The 23,976-nt window shown below is 39.1% G+C and overlaps 1 protein-coding gene across 10 annotated transcripts in view; it reads left to right on the top strand.

The window, feature by feature from the left end:
- Window positions 1–23,976, top strand: part of LOC126369517 (poly(rC)-binding protein 3) — a 196,786-nt gene that overhangs the window by 169,182 nt on the left and 3,628 nt on the right. For 2 of the 10 annotated variants that reach the window (XM_050013987.1, XM_050013988.1), the window contains exons 5-15: window positions 7,183–7,400; window positions 9,525–9,581; window positions 9,682–9,798; window positions 10,813–10,968; window positions 14,664–14,771; window positions 15,699–15,818; window positions 16,847–16,951; window positions 18,256–18,349; window positions 19,043–19,170; window positions 19,883–20,037; window positions 20,710–23,560. In XM_050013987.1, coding sequence (XP_049869944.1) covers window positions 7,320–7,400; window positions 9,525–9,581; window positions 9,682–9,798; window positions 10,813–10,968; window positions 14,664–14,771; window positions 15,699–15,818; window positions 16,847–16,951; window positions 18,256–18,349; window positions 19,043–19,170; window positions 19,883–20,037; window positions 20,710–21,016 — 1,428 coding nt within the window. In that variant the 5' untranslated portion in view covers window positions 7,183–7,319 and the 3' untranslated portion in view covers window positions 21,017–23,560. Of the gene's footprint in view, window positions 1–6,648; window positions 6,807–6,906; window positions 7,065–7,182; window positions 7,401–9,524; window positions 9,582–9,681; window positions 9,799–10,812; window positions 10,969–14,663; window positions 14,772–15,698; window positions 15,819–16,846; window positions 16,952–18,255; window positions 18,350–19,042; window positions 19,171–19,882; window positions 20,038–20,709; window positions 23,561–23,976 lie in introns of those variants that run through there. The other 8 variants (XM_050013991.1, XM_050013986.1, XM_050013990.1 and 5 more) reach the window with 8 other exon arrangements.

Here is a 23,976-nt window from a genome sequence, read left to right as displayed (position 1 = left end):
AAAAATTATAAAAAAAAGGATTATGATAATTTAAATTATGACAAAAACATTTATGCGTTTTAATAGAATCCTGTTTCAAGTAGTTAATGCCATCTGCGGCATATCTACAATAAGTCACGTCAAAAAAAGAAACTTTACGGACAGTAGGATCGTCTATATTTTTCTTTTTTTAAATTATTATCTCTTCATTCGCAGTTTTAATTACTTATATCATATTTCGAAATCCAATAATAGTCCATTGATTTACGTAGCGTGGTCACTCGACCTTCATTATTTGCCATATAACCTAAAAATAAAAATAAAGTTGTTGTATACTGTTAATACGAGTTTTTCTTTTCACCTTAGTGTCAAAACATTGCTTCAATGCACTTTTATCTTGTATTTGCTCATTATTATTCGTATTATTCGCGTCCACACAAGAATAATTATTGTCCGCCGCCATTATGCAAAACATAAACAAAGCGACACCAGCGCCACTACCGGTGGATAATGTTACTATTTTACGATATGATCACTAACGTTTGGCCATATCATGAAGTAATCATGCATTTAGTTGGTCATATCGTTAAACGTTTTGTGTTCATTGATCTGGCCAAACCACATCATGATGTGGCCAACGAATGTTGTTCTATTTCATGAAATACGACCATTTCATGAAATGGTCGATCATTTCATGAAATGATCAATTCTATGATATGGCCACGATACATATATCTGTTATCCATGATTAGAAGGTTAAACGAAGGAAAATCTGTACATCGCCATCTATATTGTTTTTGAGGAACGTAACGTGGCGCAGACTATTTTCGAAACTGCATAGAGCAATACGGACTTCCGCTGAACTGGCATTATCTTCAGTATTCGTATTCTAATAAGGCGTTTATTAATTAGAAAACTATCCTAGGCGGGGTAGGCAGAGTTACGAACGGTAAATTTTCTTAATCGCTACTTAAGTTAAATATTATAATGAACTGTAGACATAGTGGGTAATAGACTACAGAACACTTGGCATAATGGCTTTATTATGATAAAACATAGGTTATACGCTGTAAGAGTACCCCGATATTGACTCCGCTGGCGTGGTCGATGATTTCCCTCATCCAGCGCTTATCCGACCCCACTAGGGTCGATTAATCCTTTCAAATATTCTTCCTCTCAGGCGACACCCTGAGCCGAGGTTTTGCGCCCAACTGGGCACCCTAAGACCTGTTGTCTTAAACGTTGTACCGAGTGAGAGCCTTCAGCGCTCCCCATTTGTCCGGCCAAGTAGTTAATACCATCTGCGGCAAATCTACAATAAGTCACGTCAAAAAAAAGCTGTCAGAGTGAGTAGTTTTCGAACACAAGTGTACGGTGTCAGCGTGATGTATGAGAGAGATGTCTGACGGCGAGCAAGTATTTGTTGTCTGACAATGCCGAGTACACAGTTTCACAAGTCTCGCGGGCAATCCCACCGAGCGATATGATAAACAGCTCCAGACTATACCGCCATTTTGCTAATAGATTTTTTTTTTATTAAAATGACCACAATCTCACCTGATGGCAGGTGACGATGTGGTCGAAGGTGGATCACGCTTACCATGCCTTGAAGACTCCCAGATATAACGAGTTGGTAAAACAGACGACGGCAGACAGTTGGAAGAGGCAAAACGTTTAGTGCGGATTAGTGGTCGTTATGAATAAGTATATTATTCAGCCTTTAGTTTTGGAGACAATTTAGTTACCTAATAAAACTAATACTAATACTTATCTAAGAAAACTAAAGTAATTAGTTTAAAGATAAGTAAGAAAACAATTTTCATTTCGGTATGTACTTTTAAAAGTAAGATGATTCCGTGCTTTGGAGGGCACGTTAAGCCGTTGGGGTAGCCGGGGCTATTAGCCGTAAAAACACCTCCACCAATCCGCATTGGAGCAGCGTGGTGGAGTATGCTCCATACTCCCTCCGGTTGATTGAGGGGAGGCCTGTGCCCAGCAGTGGGACGTATATATGCTGTTTATGTCTGTACTTTTAGTTTTGTTTCTTTTTATCCACTACAAGCACTTATTTCAAACTGTATTAATGTTTTCAATCACTGGAACATTAGATGTCATATTATTTAACAAACGGATAATGCTAGTTTTATTGTCTCGTCTATTCATTCTAAAATACTGTTTGCTCAAAACTCCTCCGTTCATAAATATAAATTACGTGTTGAGTGCCATTTTCTGTAAGGACGGGGGTTAATCAAAGTAGGTATAAGACAAGACAAACGACAGCAGAGCACAATTGAACTCGTTGAGGAAGATAATCCTGGAAAGAGCCCCTAGGAGCATTCGCTCAATGAGCTTAATCCTTACTTAACCACATTAACTCCTAATAGGTAGGCAATCCTCGATTTTGTTATACCTAACTATTAATTGATGTTGGACAAACTAAATAAGACGGTTGGGAGTAACGTTTACTATTTATAAAAAGAACATCGCGCGTGTGATCTCTAATAGGGTGGACAGACCCAAAATACTCTAATAGTAACTTAAACCATATTTATTGTAACAGAACATTTTATTTGGCGTGTCTTCTTGTAAATTTTTTCTGCATGCATTATCATCGCAAGCCCATTAACGTCCCCACTGCTGGGGCACGTGCCTTCCCTATGGATGGATAGGGAAATCGGGCCTTAAACCACCACGCGGGTCCAGTGCCGATTGGTGGTTATTAACGACTGCTAATGCAGCCGGGACCAACGGCTTAACGTGCCTTCCGAAGTACGGAGGAGCTCGAGATGAAAACTTGTTTTTTTGTCACCCATCCTATGACCGGCCTTTGCGAAAGTTGCTTAACTTCAACAATCGCAGATCGAGCGTGTTTACCGCTGCGCCACCGAGCTCCTGCATGCATATATGGCGCGAACTATTACAACTGGGGCCCTCACCCGGTACAATATACAGGTGATAGGATATAGGTAATGCAACTGAACGTATACTGTCTTTTATTTACTCTCAGTTCAGCAGAGACATGAATCATTCCAGATTGTAGATACCACCTTTTCGGACACGAACTTAATTATAGCCACATTCGTTCTTTCATCAATATCAATTTGTTTCACGGGGTTATTCATCGAATATTTTAAAAAAAACGCGAGATATTTCCTGCGGCAATTCATTATATCGTACCGCAATGACGCTTGCCTCGTCTGTGTAACACATCAGGCTTATGTTGTGAATAAATTGTCGTCCACGGACCGCTGTCAGGATTATGTGCTCACATGTGACGTGTTATCTTTTATATTTTATGCCACGAGTGATCTATCACCTCGCGCTAAACGTTCTTAAGTTACACATTCATATTTTATTGTCTTGCCGCTCCTGCGAGTTGCGATAAGCTCGCACGTGTCGTGTTGTTGGGAGGTGAGCCATTATCGATTTAATCCTTAAATCTCTTTGAATTATACGCATCGCCATTTGAAGACAAATAATAATCATTACTTTATCATTATCAGCCCATTAACGTCTCCACTGCTGGGGCACGGGCCTTCCCTATGGATGGATAGGGAGAACGGGCCTTAAACCATCACGCGGGCTCAGTGCGGATTGATGGTTATTAACGATTGCTAATGCAGCCGGGACCAACGGCTTAACGTGCCTCCCGAAGCAAGGATCATCTTACTTTTGGACAATCAGGTGATCAGCCTGTAATGTCCTAACCAAACTAGAGACCACAAAGTAATTTTTGTGATATGTCCCCACCGGGAATCCAACCCAGGACCTCCGGATCGTGGGCCCACTGGACCACGGAGGTCGTTAATGAGTAGGTAGTGTTGATCGTAAGATACTTGCAATAAATCGTCGCCCCTACGATACAAGCTGAGCTTAGTGCAGGGACCGCCGCATACCTAGAGTAATTGGTCATATTATAGTTGTCTGTATTTTTATTAATGTAAAATTGTAAGTCTTTGTTCAATAAAAGATTATTATTATTAAATCCGCGACGATTTTAACCGTGACGGGACGCGAAGTGGCCTTTGTACCCGTATTGGTGCACTCAACGTTCACCCTGCACAAACAAGGTGGAGCATGAGTCCATTAACGGCGCAGCTCACGGGAAAGCTGCTGCAAACTAAAACATTCACCCATCTCCAGCAATTCAACACAAAAAACACCCTTTGCTTAACTTATTCTGAACAAAGGTACCTTTATAATATTCGTGCACCGTCATCGTGGGTTAAATGTGGTGCACTCGCTAAGCGCAAACAAGAGTTGGTCCATTAGAACGTCGATTTGCTGGTAAATGGAACGCTGTCCAAATAAAAATCATCGCCCTAAACTAGCAGCTAAATTAGGTACCTAGTTCGTATAAAAAATATCTACTCTACTTAGTCCTTAACGTCGTTCGATTAAAACCTTTCAAAAATAAAGCACAATTTTGATACCTAAGTTCATTCATAATATATAACATAACTTAATATAAGCAGCCTATATACGTCCCACTGCTGGGCACAGCCCTCTCCTCGATCAACCGGAGGGGGTAAGGAACGTACTTCACCACGCTTCTCCACTGCGAGTTGGTGGAGGTGTTTTTACTTGCCTAATATAAGTCAATGAACCGTGCTTCGGAAGGTGCGTTAAGCCGTTGGTCACGGTTACTTTACTACTGATGTAAGTTAGTAGTCGTTACATGAGCCATGTCAGGGGCCTTTGGCGACTCAATAGGAGTTGGTAATTCACCTCACAACTCAGACGATAGAAAAGTCAATCATAATTTAATAATACTTCTAGCAATAACATTAACCATAATAATATTTATAATAATAATTAATGTAAGTAATTAATAAAATAATTTTAATGCTTTTAAGTACCTATTGAATTTGATGAGCTTTATTTCAACGACACCAAGGACCTACATTAAGATGCACTCGGTATTATGAATACTTATTTACTTATTAATCTGCACTATAACTGAAATACAGATACGTAGCCACAGCTAAAATATTTAAATATAAACAGACGTTTCACACTCCATTAACAAGATGAGAAAAGATAATTAAATATGTGTGGTCAGTGTAGCGAAATATTCCCTTTGTTTTCAGTCCTCTAGGCAATGAACAGCAAGTAAAGGGAAGTGAGATGCAGACACTGGGTTTTACTCGTATTTTTACAGTCCGCTCTAGGCTACTTGGCTTCCAATTAAAAGCTTTTCATTACCGCTCGCATAGGTAGTTTATTTCCTTTTAAAAATAAGGAAACGTTTCACTGCTTGAAAAACTTCATTACCTTGATGACATTCTATTTAGTGTTTGTACCAGGTACGTGTTTATAGGTATTTCAGATTAGCGTTACTGATATTAGGTATCTATGCTTCAAATAATAAGCCGTTGATCAGTCATAAGTAGGTGTAAACAGCAAAAGTGGCTGTAAGTTATTTTCAGATTTGTGATTGTGGCCCTGCCTACCCCATTAGGGATGACGGGAGTGATTTCTGCATATGCACTTTACAAACCCAGTTAATTCTAGTTTTAATCTTTTATTTATCAAAAAATAAAAGATTAAAACTAGAATAGGTACCTATTATAAAATCCTATTATTTTTAGATTTGCCACGGATATAATGCTGAAAAGCGAAATGTTATTTGAAAGTAATAAAACTAACTTCTTCCATATCGGTACATTTAGCGCGACGAGTGGCGCCGAGTTTTATCTGGCTACAATAAAATCCATGAACGAATTTGCATGGGGCAAAGTGCTCCAACTTTTTAATATAGCCGTGTAGGGACCTCGCACTTTTTTTGAAACTGAACCAAGCGAGGCGTAAGTTCAATAAAGCAAGCTGTTTGCATAACAAAGTTTCATCCAGATTGTTTACTGGCATCATTCCCTTCAATTTACATTCAATCTATTATTTCAAAAGTTCGTTGAATAAGTAAATCTATTATGATATTTACATTAAAAAACAAAACATGAACTCATGCGTACCTGATTCTCATATGGGTAGGCAGACTATCAACAGCTACAACAGAAAGAGGCCGGTCTATGAATACCTACTGGTAACTGCATAATCATTCTGAACCTGTAAAAATCAATAAAAACACGTTCAATAGAACTGTATAATATTAAACAGTCAAGATAAAGGGGTTATTTCCCAATAGACTCTTTAAAGTAATCAATCTTATCTGTTTGTTCTGTGAATAGAAGCCGGAGTGTAGAATCATAGCGTAAAAGTATTTTGTGTTTAACTTTTGATTGATAAGTTATGTAAGGGCCAAGAAATCTTCTTTCGTAGTAATAAAACTATTTCTTCTTGATTTATTCAAATTCCGCGGGTTGTGTCCTCGTTTCGAAACTGTTTTATCAACAAATGTCAAAATAACGTCACATTAGTACAACTAGCGACCGCATGTGGCGCTGTACAGTGTAGCCAGATGAGTACGCTTCGCCACACTGCGCAACTTGAAACGGGTGGGATATTATTAGAAAGTGGCTTATTGATCCATCCAGTTTACGTAACACATTATTGTGAGTTCATCATTGTGCTAAAGTATAGTAATAATAAGCGAAAAAATAGTGTTTGTAATAAAAATTTTAGTTTAACACAATATTTTTTTTTTCATTCATAGTGTGCAGTATTTTTGTTCGTGTAATGGTCACACCGCTCTATAGTCTATGAAAAAATCGCAAGCTTCAGACCGACGCGTCACCGTCGGATTTTATTTATTTTATAATTTTGTGACAAAGAAAATTGTGATAAGTGTGATTTTATACACATCTTGGTGATAATTATTAGTGTTAAGATTTGTTATGTTATTGTTGCACGGTGAAAACCTTATCGAGGTAAGGGACGTCTGGGGGCCGGTTCAAGTAGACTTTGTTTGGGATGCGGGATCGATAACCCGGTCGGCTAGCCATGAGGCGCGACGCTGAGGTTATGTCGCCCGCGGACAGCCATCGGAGTTCAAGTAACGGTCCGGGCCGACTCGCGTTACAACCGCACAATCCGGTCGTACCTGGGCCTGGGACCAGTTAGTTTATAATAGCGTCTAGATCCTCATACGCCGCCCTCATTCCGTACGCTTGCCACCGACAATCACTGTAAATAAATATTCGGTATTCAGCTTCGCTTTAATCACAGAGGAGTGCCCATGCCCTACACCTTTAGTTCGCTCGTCACCTATGGACATTCCTTTTGAGATGTGCGCCTGTTTTCCAGCTTACCCTGCCTGCAGTGCGTGCCAAGCGCCCCAGAGTCCCAGCCATTAGATTGAGTGGAGTGTCCCCTGTGCCCGCCCACACGTAGCCCCATACGCCGTCAAAATTCCGCGAGACACGACGGACTCATCCTCCAGCATGGAACTGGAGAAAGGCCCCACTCTCCACGAGGAGGACTCCAAAGTCACCCTCACTATCAGACTGATTATGCAGGGGAAGGTAAGAAAAGCACTTTATTAATCAAATATCTAAATTGGCATTCTGTATTTTCAAATCTTTAATGTTAAATGTGGAAGTGTGTACTTTACCTTCTTCTAAACTTTTCCTTACCTAAGTAGGTAGTATAGCATAAAGTAGGTATTTAGCAAATGTTTTAGTGTTATTTCTGTTGTACCTACTTATTTTTTACAAACTGCAATTATAAGGCCTGTGGGAAGTTAATTATTATATCTTCTAGAGTAAAACTTGCATGTTAATTATATATTCAAACAAAAAAAAATAAGATTACATTGTGTAAGTTGATCTAGGAGTTTGTAGGTACTACACTGGCAACAAAACAGGAAAATTTTCAAAGAAAACATTATTATTTGTTTATGTGATGATTGTTGATACATAAACATTCTTTATCAAATGTAAACTATTACAAAAATATATAAAATAACCTTAAACATGTGAGCACATAGTACAAATAAAATACATATGTGAATACTAACTAGGTAGGTAATATATTTTATGATACTACCTATTGCTTGAAAGATTAAATATTCTAATTTGACAACAGTTTACTTAATATGACAAGTAGACATTTAATTTTTAAAAACCAAAAATTTTTATTCCTTAGCTAGGTATTACAACTTAAAATATCTTTATAAGTATCAGCTAATCTATTTCATTTAGATGAGAATATGAAGCCCACATTACCGCTCTTCTGTGGATCAATAGAAACAAATGACACACTTTAAAAGAGTTGTATTTTGAATAATATGCCATAATCTAATATAACTTTGGTATGACAATCTTGTTACATACAGGCATTTGTAGGGCTTCTTAACCCGAGATCCTGTTTACATGTAGGCTCGCTTCATGACTAGGCTTTCAGTTTACACATGCAGCATATTATCTCTCCACATGTATAGAAGCTTACATATAACTATAATTTATCTATAATTTGTGTCTAAAAGATGTGCTAAGTAACAATCTGTTGTAGGTATAGTCGGTTTTTTTCTCACCTCATAGACCTCATGGTTCTTATTATAGTAGAAGGGTTTTAAGCAAAATATTCTACAAACATAATTATGTCTATATTTCTCTGTGTACTAAATACCTCATATTATAAATTCTACGTGTTATATCTTGTTATAAACACTGCAGCCTAAAGTATGGTATATAGCTAATATTGTGCTTGTAACATTGAAGCATGCAGGAAAAATTGTTTTGTTATGGTCCTTACTTTTAGCATTGCACAACTGTAGAACTAATTTAGCACACCTAGATGCAACTAGATTGCCGTGACATGTGAGATGTATTGATGTTCACATGTATCTGTACCTAGTTATGTTTAGGCACTTTAATTGGCTGTAATCCAATATAAAGTACATTTGGCACGCGGCCAGCTATTGGCACTCGCCCTGTTCATCAAACTTGTCGATTTGTATCTTTTTTCTAATTAAAATGTCTTGCGAGCTATCCTAAAATATTATTACTAGAATTAATACTATGATAATTGTCGAAGTTTAATCTTAGTGTACTCATATGCTTGTTTTATTTACTTTCTTAATTAACTGTCAAGATTGTCGAAAAAACTTGATTAATGCTTCAGTTTCATAAGTAAATCTTTCAATTACTTTAGCAGTTTCTTTTTAATCAGCCGAGTTTAGACAGTGCTTAACTAAATTATGTGAAAGTGAAAATAATTGCATTCCAAAATTAGAACGATTGTGTTTTATGGAATCTGTAACTGATTTTTGGTGATGCTTGATTGATCAAGAGTTCTTTGAACTCGTCAGTTAAGCCATCCATCAGCTATTTGCGGCGGCGGTTGTCGCGGGGTACGACTGACGAGAGCATTGTTCACATACTGCGGGAGTCAACCCGCCCTGTTGCCAGGAACTCGCCACTGCGCCCTACTACGCCCCTGATGCGTCTATTATTGCAGCAAAGAATCGCTCGATGCACTGACTATTATTGGCGACCAGACAGGAAATCTTTTGTACTATAAATCTAAGCGCGACTGAATTAATTGCGCCTGCGTTCGTTGCACAATACCTACTTGCCAATGTAGACGTTAATTATTTCTGGAACACATTTAGCAGTGCACAACTTAATGTTACGTTTTGTTTCCAGGAAGTGGGCAGTATTATTGGGAAAAAGGGAGAGATTGTCAAAAGGTTTAGAGAAGAGGTAAATAAATTAAATTGAAAAAAAAAAAATACATCTACAATATGTTTTTATAATATTATTAAAAAAAATCGAACTAATGAATCTAATATAAATGTTTCAGTCTGGAGCCAAAATCAACATATCCGATGGATCATGCCCGGAGCGTATCGTCACTGTTACTGGCAACACAAATGCCATATTCAAAGCATTCACACTCATATGCAAGAAGTTTGAAGAGGTTTGTATTCACTCATTATTAATATTTTAAACATTTGTAACAACTGATTTGTTAATTTATCAAGACAATGTTTATCGGTGTAGGGATTCTATGAATATCGACTTTTTACCGTGCCTGTTAGCGATAAACGTTTTTTTCCTAGTACCCCTGCCGCACAGGATAGGCAGGGACTTTCTAAGGCTCTACAACGATATCTATCTTACGGTCTTATCTCTATCTTGCCCGCAATAGGGCCCTACGCTCTGGTTTATTTGGTTAGTCTTAATTTGAAAGAAATAAGGAATTGAAATCTAGATTTCTACTTTCACTATTTACGTAATCGTGACTCTTGGTATAGGAATGTTTAAGTCTAGTTTCCAAAATAGTGCGATTGCCTATTTGGCTAGGAAAGGCCGCGAGACTAAATTGTCTTTCGTAAGCCCAAAAATAAATCGAACGATCAAATCTTGCGTAAGTTTGTAGACGAACAAAAATACTACATGTAACATCGCGTTCCCGTCGTTTGGAAAAGGTATATATTTCATGTATGTTCAGGAATATAAAGAAAGACTTTTCTATGTAAAGCCATAAGTTATATTTAAAAGCTATAAGCCACTACTTGTGAAAATCGGATATTGTGTGGCTCGATTTTTTCTTTCATATTTCAAATGGCCTCCCTTGTGTCATGAAAAGAGCTCGGCTCTCACGGTCCTGGGTTCGACTCCCGGTGGGGGTAAGATTACTCTGCCTAGTTTGGTTAGATTCGGATATTACAGGCTTACCTGATATATACGCAAGATGATGAAGGCTACTACTTAAATAGTCGTTAGACCTAACCTGTGATGGGTCTGGTTTTTCCTTCGGGTTCCAACCCGCCAATCTGTCGTTCAGGTCAGATTAGAAATAAGTTCCGTATAAAACCGGACCTGTCAATTACTCAAGTTATTTAAGCGGGTCCTGCTGGGATCCTGGGACAAAATTATGTCATCGAATAGAACGAAAGAATCATTATTTAGTACGATTGTACATTTCCAGTGGTGCTCTCAGTTCAACGAAAGCGGCGGCGGCGGCGGCTCACGCGCACCCATCACACTGCGCCTCATCGTGCCCGCCTCGCAGTGCGGCTCGCTCATCGGCAAAGGAGGCTCCAAGATCAAGGAGATCCGTGACGTCACCGGCGCTAACATTCAGGTAATAATCATATTACTGTCATGTTGTCATACGCATGCGCACCCTGCTAGAACGGAAATACAAACAATTCGCCATGACTGTCCCTGTTTTGGTTACTAAGGACAATGCGGGCTTATTAAACTGTAAATAAATAATAAAATTATGATGTTTAATTCGGAGGCAAGTAAAGCTCTTGTTGGTCCGGTCCTATGTATTACTTCCTTATCTATGTATGTAGTCTTTACATGACCAATGTCTTTATCATAACAGAAACTCTTGTTTCGTCTGTCGTAGCGCTGTATCAGACTAGATACGAAACAATAGATAATTAAACACATATTGGTGCTGATTCCAGTACACACTATCTAATTTTATTTTAAGTTATACCTGTCATTTTCTTATCCGCCGAAAACGAAAGACACGGACGATTGACAATTGTTAATTTTAAAATGAATGAATGAAAATAGGCATCTCGCTCATATACATGCCGTCTTGTGGGTTGTCAACTTAATTCTGTCGGGTTATTGGCCAATATAAAATTTTGGAAGGGTTTATAAATTTCTGCCTAAAAGTGACGTGTGTTCCATAATTTTTAGGCGTGTCGATCACCCGTCCCTTTCCTTTTCAGTGGATGAGAAAATGACGGGTATAACTTAAAATAAAATTAGATCCTGTTTACAGAAATCAGCACCATTATTTATTTACATTTGAGATGCAGAGCAGTCAATCTAACAATTTAAAATAAATACCGACCAATGTATACAACGCCTAAGAGTGTACGAGAAAAACATTTTTTGCGAGCACTACACATAAAATAGTTATAAATACGTTTCTATTTCAATCCAGGGTTTTGTTTATTTATTGTACATCAACATAGTAGACAACAGTCGTTGTTATTTATCTAGCACAACGAAATAACACAATGAATCCTATGCAAGACGCGATATACAAGTCATAGTGACAAGTATTAGTACCTGACTTCCATTAACCTTTCCGTTGAAGTGACCTATATCAGTTCTAGGAATGAAGAATGATTGTTATTTGATGTCTTAGCTTTCAAGAAAATTTGTGCTTCGTTAGATCTACCTGTACTTTAGAAGAAGCAAAATAACATAACGCTAATTGAAATCTACGATAGCGTGTACGTAGTATTTTAGCGGGTATATTTTATTTATGTCAGGGAAATGCAATCAAGTGCCAAGCATGATCTGGGACAACAAACGGATATACACTTCTCATCAAAAAAATCGAAACACTTCCGTTTTCATTGTTTCTGTCCGAATTTAACACAAAAAAGAATTCATACGATGAAAAAAAATACATAAATGTATAGCTGGCAGTTTGGCCATTACAGTAATAAGCGAAAATTCTAAATTCAAAATTAGAATTTCATTTGTTTATCTTATAAACGAAATGAATCACTGTTTTGAGACAAATGTGTGTTTAGGGTTGGAGTACATTTAGCGTTTAAAAACTAAAAATTGGCGCCTATCCTTAAACTTTTTGTTTTTTATTTCAATACTGAGACTTTGGGACGTCTGAAAAAAGGTTTTTTTTCTAAAACGTATGGATACTTCGCCCACAGAAGCCGCCCAAGTTGTGGCATTGCTGGATTCTGGCCTTAGTCAGCGTGTTGTGGCTGCAAGACTGCATCTAAGCCTGTCATCTGTTCATAGAGTCTATAAACGTTATCGGGAGACTGGTTTGTTCACGCGCCGTTCAGGATCTGGCAGGAATCGGGTCACTTCTGAGCGAGATGATCGATTTATTGTAACAACTTCTTTAAGAAATCGACGCCTTAACGCTTTTCAACTGCAGCAGCGGCTTCGTGTTGTACGAAGGGTGGCTGTAAGTGACTCTACAATTAGAAGAAGGTTGAAGGATCGTGGACTGGTACCGCATAAGCCAGCAAATGGGCCGAAATTAACTGCAGACCATCGAAGAGCGCGCCTTAACTTTGCACGTGAGCACCTAAATTGGTCATACCTACAGTGGAGCAAAGTTCTCTTTTCTGATGAGTGTAAAATTATGCTGTATGGTAACGACGGAAGGAACAAGGTCTACAGAAGAGACGGAGAACGCTATGCACAATGCTGCATTGAAGAAAAGGTCAGCTATGGTGGCGGTTCGTGGACGGTTTGGGGAGGAATCAGCGCCGACGGTAAGACAGAGCTTGCTTTCGTGTCTGGGCCACGTCTGCCTGCACTAAACTGTCATCGGTACGTCGAAGAGTGTCTCGAGCCTCATGTGATGCCCTATGCACATTTTATTGGCAACGGCTTCATATTCATGCACGACAATGCTAGGGCTCACACCGCGGGCGTCGTACGAGATTATCTTAACGAAGTCGATATCTCTATTATGGAATGGCCAGCAAGAAGCCCGGACATGAATCCCATTGAACATCTGTGGGATGAATTAAAGAGACGAATTCGAGCAAGAGATCCTGCCCCAGAAACACTTAGCCAGCTGCAAGATGCAATCCAAGAGGAATGGGACAATATACCACAGCATGTGATCGTGACTCTCATCCGATCGATGAAGAACCGTATGGAAGCAGTAATTAGAGCTCGGGGAGGGAATACAAGTTATTAAATAAACGTTTTTTAGCTTTTTTTTTTCATTTACGTGTGTTGTTTTATCCATTTCCTTTATACTCCATACGGAATAAAAATGACTCATTTAACAAAATACGAAACCTATGAAAAATTCATTTAAATTTAGAACATTAACCTTAAGATTTGATAAGCTCATATTAGGTACTCACTATTAAACGACATTTAACATTTATTCCTAAATGTACACATTTTTCTGATAATCCTGACAAAACGTAAACTTGCAAGGTGTTTCGATTTTTTTGATGAGAAGTGTATATGCCTTGTAAAAATTTGGTGTTATCTAAAGACATAGAAACATAAACAGCCTGGAAACAACCCACTGCTGGGCACAGGCCTCCCTTCAATCAACCGGAGGGGGTATGGAGCATACAAAAACAAAGACTATACAGTATACACATAAGTACATACATACATAAACTCACGCCTATTTCCCACCGGGGTAAGCAGAGACTATAGAATTCCATTTGCTTCGATCCTGACACTTCTCTTGCTTTCTCCACATTCATCAATCAAAGACTATACAATATTCCTAAATGTCCATTTACAGCAACAGCCTCCGTGGTCTAGTGGTTAGAGCGTTAGGCTCACGGTCTGGAGGTCCGGGTTCGATTCCCGTTGGGGACATAGGCGAAATCACTTTGTGAGACTGTCCTTTGTTTGGTAACGACTTTTCAGGCATGAATCACCTGATTGTCCGAAAAAGTAAGACGATTCCGTGCTTAGGAGGGCACGTTAAGCCGTTGGTCCCGGCTATTAGCCGTAAAAACACCCACCAACCCGCATTAGAGCAGCGTGGTGGAGTATGCTCCATACCCCCTCCGGTTGATTGAGGGGAGGCCTATGCCCAGCAGTGGGACGTATATAGGCTGTTTATGTTATGTTATCCATTTACAGCAACATACGCCATGTCACTAAATATTATAAATCGAAGTTTTTCCGCTGCGCCGATCTGTATCAACGCGATAAACTCAAAAATACCGAATGTATTTTCATACGGTTTTCACCAATAGATGGATCGATTTAAGGGGAAGGTTTTAGTGTGTGTTTGTATAATATGCGCTGTGTATGTAGAATATAGATGGAGTGAAATGTTGCCAGGTGGCGAGCGAAATGCTGCCGAACTCAACGGAACGAGCGGTGACGATCAGCGGGACCTGCGACGCTATCACGCAGTGCATTTATCACATCTGCTGCGTCATGCTAGAGGTACGATCCTACAAATCAAATCAATTACAATACATTTTATTGCACAGAACTTGATTTTAACAATCAGACATAACATCAATACAATACAACTTGAGCGGCCTTATTGCTCTAGAGCCATTTCTTCCAGGAAACAAACATCTACTAGACTTGGATGTGGGATGGTGAATGTTAATATAATAATAAATACTACTTAAAGGGAGAAGTCCCTTCTGTATTGACGGCATACCTATACCTCTGACTGCCCCAATTGGGATGTAGTCCTGAGGTTATGTATGTATGTACTTTTAAAATCAAAATTCCATTGTTTAACTAGTGCCGCAGGTATAGTAGGGGTGTTTCGCCACTTGCTGATACCTGGCAGCCCACTGAGAACTCATCAAGCAGTAGTTGTCCATCATATTTATCCTATTGGATGTCGGACAATTTATATCCAAGTGGTGAACGAGGCTCTCAATGTGTTTAAAAAAAAAAATAGCCCCCCCCCCTCCCCTACTCCCCTGAAGAGCTCTGTGGCGCAGCGGTTAACGCGCTCGGTCTGCGATAGTTGAAGTAAAGCAACTTTCGCAAAGGCCGGTCATAGGATGGGTGACCACAAAAATAAAAAAGTTTTCATCTCGAGCTCCTCCGTGCTTCGGAAGGCACGTTAAGCCGTTGGTCCCGGCTGCATTAGCAATCGTTAATAACCACCAATCCGCACTGGGCCCGCGTGATGGTTTAACCCCTTAAACGCCGGAACGCGGATCTCGACCAGACACAACGTAAAATCTATTGTGTCTGGTATCTCGGCATATGAGAGGTTAAGTCCCGATCTCCCTATCCATCCATACGGAAGGCCTGTGCCCCAACAGTGGGGACGTTAATGGGCTGATGATGATGAAATAGTCATGTTGTTTATCTATCAACATATTTTGTTTATGGATATTCCAGAGCCCACCAAAAGGCGCCACGATCCCGTACCGACCAAAGCCGAATGTGGCGGGTCCCGTCATCTTAGCCGGCGGCCAGGCGTACACTATCCAAGGAAACTACGCCGTTCCAGCACAAGATGTAAGTATTATTAGTTATTAAAGTGTAAAAAAACCGTTACGATTTCTAACTATTATCAAAATGTATTAAAAATACCGTCATGAAAATAAAAGTAATATCAGACCATTAAAATGAAGCATGTTTAGAATGAAAGTAGGTCAAAGATAAAGGACGTCGCCTAGCGCTAAACAGACGAGACATATGTCTCATTCGCACTAACGTTATACAGCTAAGTACGAAAGAGACAATAGATATGTCACTCTATTCATGTTCTAATAAGAAAGGATTTTTATTATTATATTGTATTATTATGCTTAAAATGTTTATCGTAAACCAAAAGTAAATCAATTTTCTGCAGACTACTCGATGGAACGTGAGTTTTTCAGTATCGTTATGCGATAGAAATACACAGTATCCTACTACATACATTTTATATCGGTTCATATTAAAATCGTATAGTATACAATTCTTAGAGACCAATAATTATAAAAAATATCAGATATTTTTTCGTCACAATGCGTTTTATAGAAATGACAGCCGTCTTAATTACGCGTGAGCGGAGTGGTTCACGCGATGTCGATCAAAGAATAACAAAAACTTAAATCTTATAAGTTAATTCTAGTCGTTTGATACTTTATGTCAATCATTGATTTATATTTTATAGAAAACGTTTCACGAAATGGAATTGGTCATACATCAAAACAACACGTTCGTTAAAACAAAATTACAGTTTGGTCTTATGACATTTAGTTCATATCTGACTCCTGAAAGCCTAAACGCACTGTGGCAGACTTAGGTATTATCATAACAGGCGCTGATATTTACATCTATATTATATTAACCATCACAGCAATCTTAAAAGTGATTGAACTAATCAATACAACCGCTAAGGGCTGCTTTCGCCAACATTCAATGCGGCAAAATAATCAGAGAAACGAGAAATACTGCACTCGCATTGCAAGCGCCTGTAAAGAGGGTAATGTAGGTGGGAGCGTGTGATAGCCGCGCGTGTTGCCGCGCCGTGCCGCGCTAAGCGTTGTGGTCTCTAGGCGGTGTGCGCGCCGGTGTTCCCGATGCTGGAAGTGAAGCCGCCGCTGGTGGGCGCGCTGCCGCCGCACCACCTGCTGCCGCCGCCGCTGCACGAACACCACCTTGTGAGTGGTTCACCGCTCCACCGCGCCTCATACAGTTGCTCCCGCTCATTCGCGACCTCTCCCGCCGGTCTTGTCTACTCTCGCTTTATCTTCTTACATTCTCGACCGACCCCCCCTCCCCCCGTAAACGAAGCACTTGCCCGTGTAGCGATCTAGACGATCGTCCCTCTCAGTATCCATATGGCGGAGCATATTCTTTACACTTTCGTTTTGTGGCCGTGAGTGAATTTTCTCTATGAGGTCGTGTGTGGAGTGAGTGACGTTATGTGATTGGTGCTGCCCCAGATCCCCTTGAACTTGGTTTGGTTGGATGTGTGGTGTCGAACTCCCTATAGTAGCGGAAGTTATATTAACATTGTACAAATTTCTACATAGACTTAGATACCCGGTGATGTGGCATACGAGTCTGGATTCATTTATTTTGCTATGTTCTTAGATATCCTACGCTTTAATCTCTGGTAACTCCCCCCTATTGCACGTGACCCCGACCCTATAGAGCATCTATTCTGCAACCCGAGTATATAATCCATGGTCGAATTTGTAGTATTAGTCTTCCAATTATTTAGCACATTTTTAATTATGCGTACCTGCTGAGAACTGAAATGTGTACAGAAAGACACATTCACACTTAAAGCTTTATCTGTTTGTTTTCTGGCATAGCCGAGATACGAAAGTTGTCGTACCTCAACAGCCGCCGCACTCGACAGAGTACGACCTCATACGACGTCCCTGTACTTGCACCTCTCCTTATTTTGCCTTTGCCTTGCCTCTTCCATCAATTTTGTGTTTTGCGCGATTAATGTTGAGATTAACCACGTAAGCGCATGGCTTACCGAGAGACGAAAATACTACAGAATTCAGAATTTTGTCTATTCCTGACACATGAAGGGTGCATTACTCGAGGGCAGCACCACTCGGGAACTCACAATGTGGTTTGTTTTGTTTCGGACTTGAGTTGAGAAAATACGCAAATTACCTAGCCTACCAGTATATCCTTTAGGGGCTGATTTCCGTATGGTTAATGCAGATATTGTTCATCGATATTTACATTAACCATTCCTGTGTATTTTGCGTTTTTCTCAGGGTACTAATGCATCATCTTCTAAATCTAGTTTCTACCCAGGTTACCCTATCCAGCGATCCCTTCCCGGCCATGTCAGAGAAGATGAAAACAAGCAGCTGGAGCTAATAAAAGATTGTGATATTTCATAAAAAAAGTAGTATTGTATTTGATTTGGTGATCAAATGTTATTTTGGTATATGTGGGAATGTATGAAAATAACATGTTTCGTGTGTTATTGTAGATGGGAGGGCTGGCAAAGTCGCCACTCGCCGGTCTGGCAGCCTTGGGCCTCGGAGGACTCGCGCCAGCAAACTCTGGCGGACTTAACCCAGCAGGTATTACATTTTCTTCCATACAAAGTCATACAAACAAATCACGCCTTTATGTCGCCGTTATGTCACGAATGTAATCCTGAATGAGTCTGATAGAACTTATAAGACGAAATTGGTCATTAACCCCTTAAACGCCGGAACGCGGATCTCGACCAGACACAATGTAAAATCTATTGTGTCTGGTATCTCGGCATATGAGAGGTTAAAGATCCGTATTATTGTGATGAATCGTGTAGTGGAATCTCAAGTTACATTTGCAAGCTACAAATATTTCACCGCGACGTCAGAAAGGACGTGATAGTTAGTCTACATTTAGGACATGCGTCGATAGCATGCAACATGGAGCATTGTATGTTTTCCTTTTCGTTCTTGGTCATGCATGGATTGTATATGAGAGATATGAGTATATGAGAGAGAGATTTTCAAGAAAGAATTGGTTATATCACTTTCGCGAATATGACTTTTATCATAAATACATAACAATGTTTAACTGAGATATTTCTCGACAAATCAATCTTTCCATAGTTATCATATACATTGTACTCCTGTAGTCCTCCAGGGAGGACGTACATGTGTATGTTCTCTGATAAGGATGACTGGTGTGAATAGTATTGAGGGTGTTATAGGGTATTTTATTTTGATTTAAACCTTTTTATTTTGAACACGTAATTGTATAAGAACGTATGTGCCTCGAAGCAGCGCTGGCGGCGCTGGCGGGGTCACAGCTGCGCACGTCGAGCCAGGCGCGCAACCAGCCCGCCTCCAACCAGCAGTCGCACGAGATGACTGTGCCCAACGAGCTCATCGGCTGCATCATTGGCAAGGTTAGCTTTTATTCTTCGCTCTTGTATTTATAAGTGTGGGTCTCCATTGGCCAACGATATGATCCGCGTGGCAAGAAGTTACCAACTCATCGGATACGGATAGTTACGTCAGATACGCCGTGATAGTCGACTTTTGTCCTAAGGCTTACCACCACGGCTACTTTCTGAACATCGACGTATCTAATAACTACCTATTGAATTCAAATACTTAGTCATGTAAAATTAACAAGTTGTCTGCGTATCTACAATATTTTTTGTTTGTAGGTAAGAATTTCGGAGAAATATTTTCTTGTTTCTTATTAGAGCGTCATTTTTCCGTTTTCGACTTGTGAGTTTCGTTTTCACTTCAATTCATTTTCTAATGTCTAGCCTTTGTTATAAATTTTTATTAAATAGCAGCCATTTGTCATAAAAAGTGCCTGGTAATGAGGATTAACACTATTTTCTAACAACTTATGGCAGACTGCCCTTGTACATATTTTTTTCTATAGTTCAAATACAGGAACATAAAAACAATCACACGGCAAAACATGAAATAAAAAAACAACCAAATCCGAACTGAATCCGAATCTGTGGCGTCCTCAAATAATAAATGTTTTATTTCTTTCTTTCTAAATATTATATTATACTTCATTTTTAAAACATAAACCCTAGCACGTACGCAACAACACCCAAAACAAAAGTTTCGAAACGAGTACTATCACTCTTACAGGGAGGTACCAAGATCGCAGAGATCCGTCAGATTTCCGGGGCTATGATCCGGATATCGAATTGCGAGGAGCGCGAAGGCGGTAGCACCGACCGGACCATCACTATTTCCGGGAATCCGGACTCCGTCGCGCTTGCTCAGTACCTCATCAACATGAGGTAAGTCCCTGCCTTGTTATAAGTTTTACTTTGTTGGAAACTAAACGGATTTCAGATGCGTATGTGATCTTTTTACAAGTAAGTAATGCTTCGAGGTTTTTTCATATCAAATGGCCGGTGCTCCGAAGAGTCAGGACTATACATATACGACGAAACTAGTTTTACGCGCGCTTCTTAAATCCGTCCAAGTTTTCTGTATTTTAAGGAGGTAAGTCCTCGTTCACTACCAAATAACTCCTCCCCGAATTGTTCCATCCGACAGTCCATTTGCGAATAATGCTCGTCTTCGTCCAATTTAATCTTGTCCAGTCCAAAGAATCAGTTTATTTGACATCCCATTATCTTCCTGTGATTTATCTTTACCTTTTTGGGCCGTCTCGAAGGTGTTTGAGTTTTCATATACAATTTGTATATTCGTGTGTGTTGATTATTGATCTGAGTATATATTTAACTTTTTTCTTCGACTGATCTTGTTTGTTGGTTGCAATAACTTTTTCTGACATATCATATTGTCAATTCAAGTAAAAACATACGAATTCACTGTTATTCAGATCAATGGCATTACCCGTGAGCGTGTAACTCCATTCCGTAACTAACATTACATTGAATCCACTTCGAATCGGTCCAAGTTGTCGCCTGACCCTTTACAACATTCCTGTCCCGCTCCCGCAGTGTGGAGCTACAGAAGGCGAATCTGGAGGGTAGCACCTCAGGGGGCACGTCGGGCTCGGCGTCCAGCCCCCTGGCCTCCGCCATCCCCCTCGCGCAACTCCTCACCAAGTCCGGCGCTCTGGGCGCCCTCAGCTCCCTCTCAGCCCTCGGCGGCCTTACTGACCTCCTCAGCGGCAGCGGCAACTCCTCGCAACCCGTGCAGACCACAGGCGTGCACAGGAACCACAAGTCCTTCAACCAGCGCCGGCAGGACGACGACACGCCCACCAAGTCTTCCAAGGAGAGGAACAAATACAACCCCTACTAGGCCCCACGCTCGGCGCTCGTCGGTCGTTCCGCGACCGCTCTAGTTGTCACTACGCGCGACATCTGCCCGCTAGTGTTCTCTGACTGATTTATCCAAAGATATGAACGGCCGCCGAGAGCCCGCTGTCGGTCGGTCCATACAACGGTTGGAATGAAATCTAAAATACGCGACATCTAGTTAATAAGAAATAATTTTCAGATAAGGAAAAATCATATTCTATTTCTCATGACTATCTTAAAAAATAAATGAAAATCACTGTTTTGCACTTCATTTTTATTACTTCGAAAATCATGTATTGGCATCATCGTTATTGTTTAATACTGAAATTCCAATTCTAACTGACTTAGGTTTAGGAGATAACGTTACATAAGTAATGATTTTTAATATTTAGTTCGCTATGATAATGAAATAGTTTCAAGTTTTGATATGTTTTCATATTTTAATATATTCGGTATAATTTATATTTGTCAGATTTGTGATCTGTCTTAGATATGGTTGGCTGATAAAGATTTTGAGAATTGTTCCTGTAGCATAACATGATGATATAACTTGCCAAATACCAAAAACAATTGAAAGTCTACTTTGATAGGTCAAAGAACGCGACACGATTATATTATTACAGTAACTAAGCAACCAATCTTGTTAGCTTCGTTAACGAAGACAATATAATTCTTTCAAAATTTTGTTCCATTAGGCCTTGCATTTAAAGCGTCTTTTATAATTTATAGATATAGTTTCAAATAAGTAAATATTATTTTAAATCAACAGGGAGGACAGAATTATGAAATAAATACGACTAATTTCTAGGGATTGTGACAATAGTAGAAAATACGTAGAGGCTTATAGCTGTAACATACAGAGTGCTTCGCGTTTGAATGTATGTATAGTTTATTGTTTATTGAGATTGGAATACAGGGAGTTCAGAAAAACAGTTATCCTGAGTTTGGGTTTTTTTTCTACATCGCCTGTTACAAATTATAGCAAGGCAGCTTAGAACCAATGTTGTCAGGAATTTAGTTAACGTGAACAACATGAAAAAATTTATGAATACATTTTCTTTCGAGGGCGAGCTATTTTACGCGTAATACTTAGCTTTACACGTAAATGAAGTAAATAACAGCGGCTTATTTTATGTAGTTTTTATTTTACAACTGCTGTCTAACTTTACATTTTATGTAAGGATAAAATTACGTATATATTTCCCTTGTATTTTAAAGTAATAAAGAGTATACAAAGAAAATTTATTTGCTGACAACACGTCAATATTCACTAAATTCCACAATGATACACAGCTGTTTTAGAGAGTATATAAGAAAGATATAAGTCACTTAATTATGATTTTAAAAGAAGACGATGAAATTAGATCTTAATATACGATAGACTACGATAGCATACAAGCGCATAATGCGTTTATACAACGGGGAAAACTGTAGGCACAAGCAAGCATTGTCAGTGTTAGTATGAATAAGAATGTAGGCACTGTGTGATGAAGATAATATAAATATGTGTTGGTATGTATAGACTTCTAAATTTTACCTACAATGGCACTTTTTCAGGCAAACACCGAATTTATTATAATTATGCAACTTACGTATGACGGATGGTTTAGAGCTCTTAATTTTTAAACTTAAAGATGTAACCCGTATGAATCAACGAAGCATCTCGCTGATATGCCAGCCGCTTTACGTAAGCTGTCAACCTAATTCGTTTCGTTACAATTCTAATGTGATTGTCTACAAATTCTGACTATATGTCCATAAATTGACGCGTGTTACAAATTTTTAGGCTGTCTCTTGCCTTTTCGGTAGATCATAAAGTGACAGCTTTAAAAAAAATATTTGTGTGATATGTTCGCCTGAACCTGTTCCATATAGGATATTATTCAAATCAATTTTATTTGTTTTTATTATTCAATAATAAGTTTATAATAATCGCTGCATAGGTGCAGTTTCTTTTTGTTTCTAAATTCAAAGATAAGCAATAAACCCATGAACGTTTATATAATATGATTGAGTTTAGTTTAGATATGAACAGATAAGATGGGAACAAACATATTTATGCTCAACGGGCGCCTTAGTGCCGTTCATGATTGCAACAATCCGCATTAACTTGATTTTTTCAGTATCTAACCAGTTCAATGTTCTCGTCAACCGCTACATAAAAGTTGTAGGTCTTGTAGAATTACTTTAAAGTGTATTAAAAATTATAACGGAGTGATAATGTAAAGGCAAAATAGAGCTTAAAGCAGTAGAAATAGCGAGCAAAATAGTCGTTTAGTGCGTAGCAGACACGTTTTGCCTTTACAGTTTCGTACTAGTGCGAACTTAAATATCGAGGTCCAATTCGAGTTTTCTAATATTACGCATAGTTCCACGAATAACACTTGTGTGGCTGCCAATATAGTTTTATTTGTAACGAAAATCATGTTAATTTTAAGGTAATACCTAGATGTTTTCGTATCGTTTCAGGAATCATATTATTCGCTAGAATTGTTAAGTAAAAGTGTATTGTTTTAAGTGAATACTTAATAAAAAATGTAAAATATGCGTTTGTTTTCTTATATCACGTAAACATATTTGTATTATTTTTACAATATAGAGTTTAAATTCAGGTGAATGCGTAATATTTGAAATGTTCCGTAATGTAAAGCCTCCTCAAGAACCCACGCCATATCCTGCCCCCGGCCAACTATCCCGTGATACCCGCGCGGCCCACCGGTACCTCATCCCACAGCTCACGGATCATCCAATGTCCCGGTAAGACGATTCCTTTACTTTTGATTTACATCCTAGTACGCCCACAAATATTATACTGCACATATACATTTGCGTTTTGCTCCCCCGAATGTTCCACTTCCATTATCCATAACGATATCACGAGTAAATCTTTCCTAACCTAACTTGTCATCTCTCGTTTTCGTTACTCAATGTAGAATGCGAAACTTAAAAGTGTTGGTAGAA

Source organism: Pectinophora gossypiella, chromosome 9 (genome assembly GCF_024362695.1).
Source record: "Pectinophora gossypiella chromosome 9, ilPecGoss1.1, whole genome shotgun sequence".
Classification (NCBI taxonomy): domain Eukaryota; kingdom Metazoa; phylum Arthropoda; class Insecta; order Lepidoptera; family Gelechiidae; genus Pectinophora; species Pectinophora gossypiella.
This window is presented reverse-complemented; position numbering and strand designations above follow the sequence as displayed.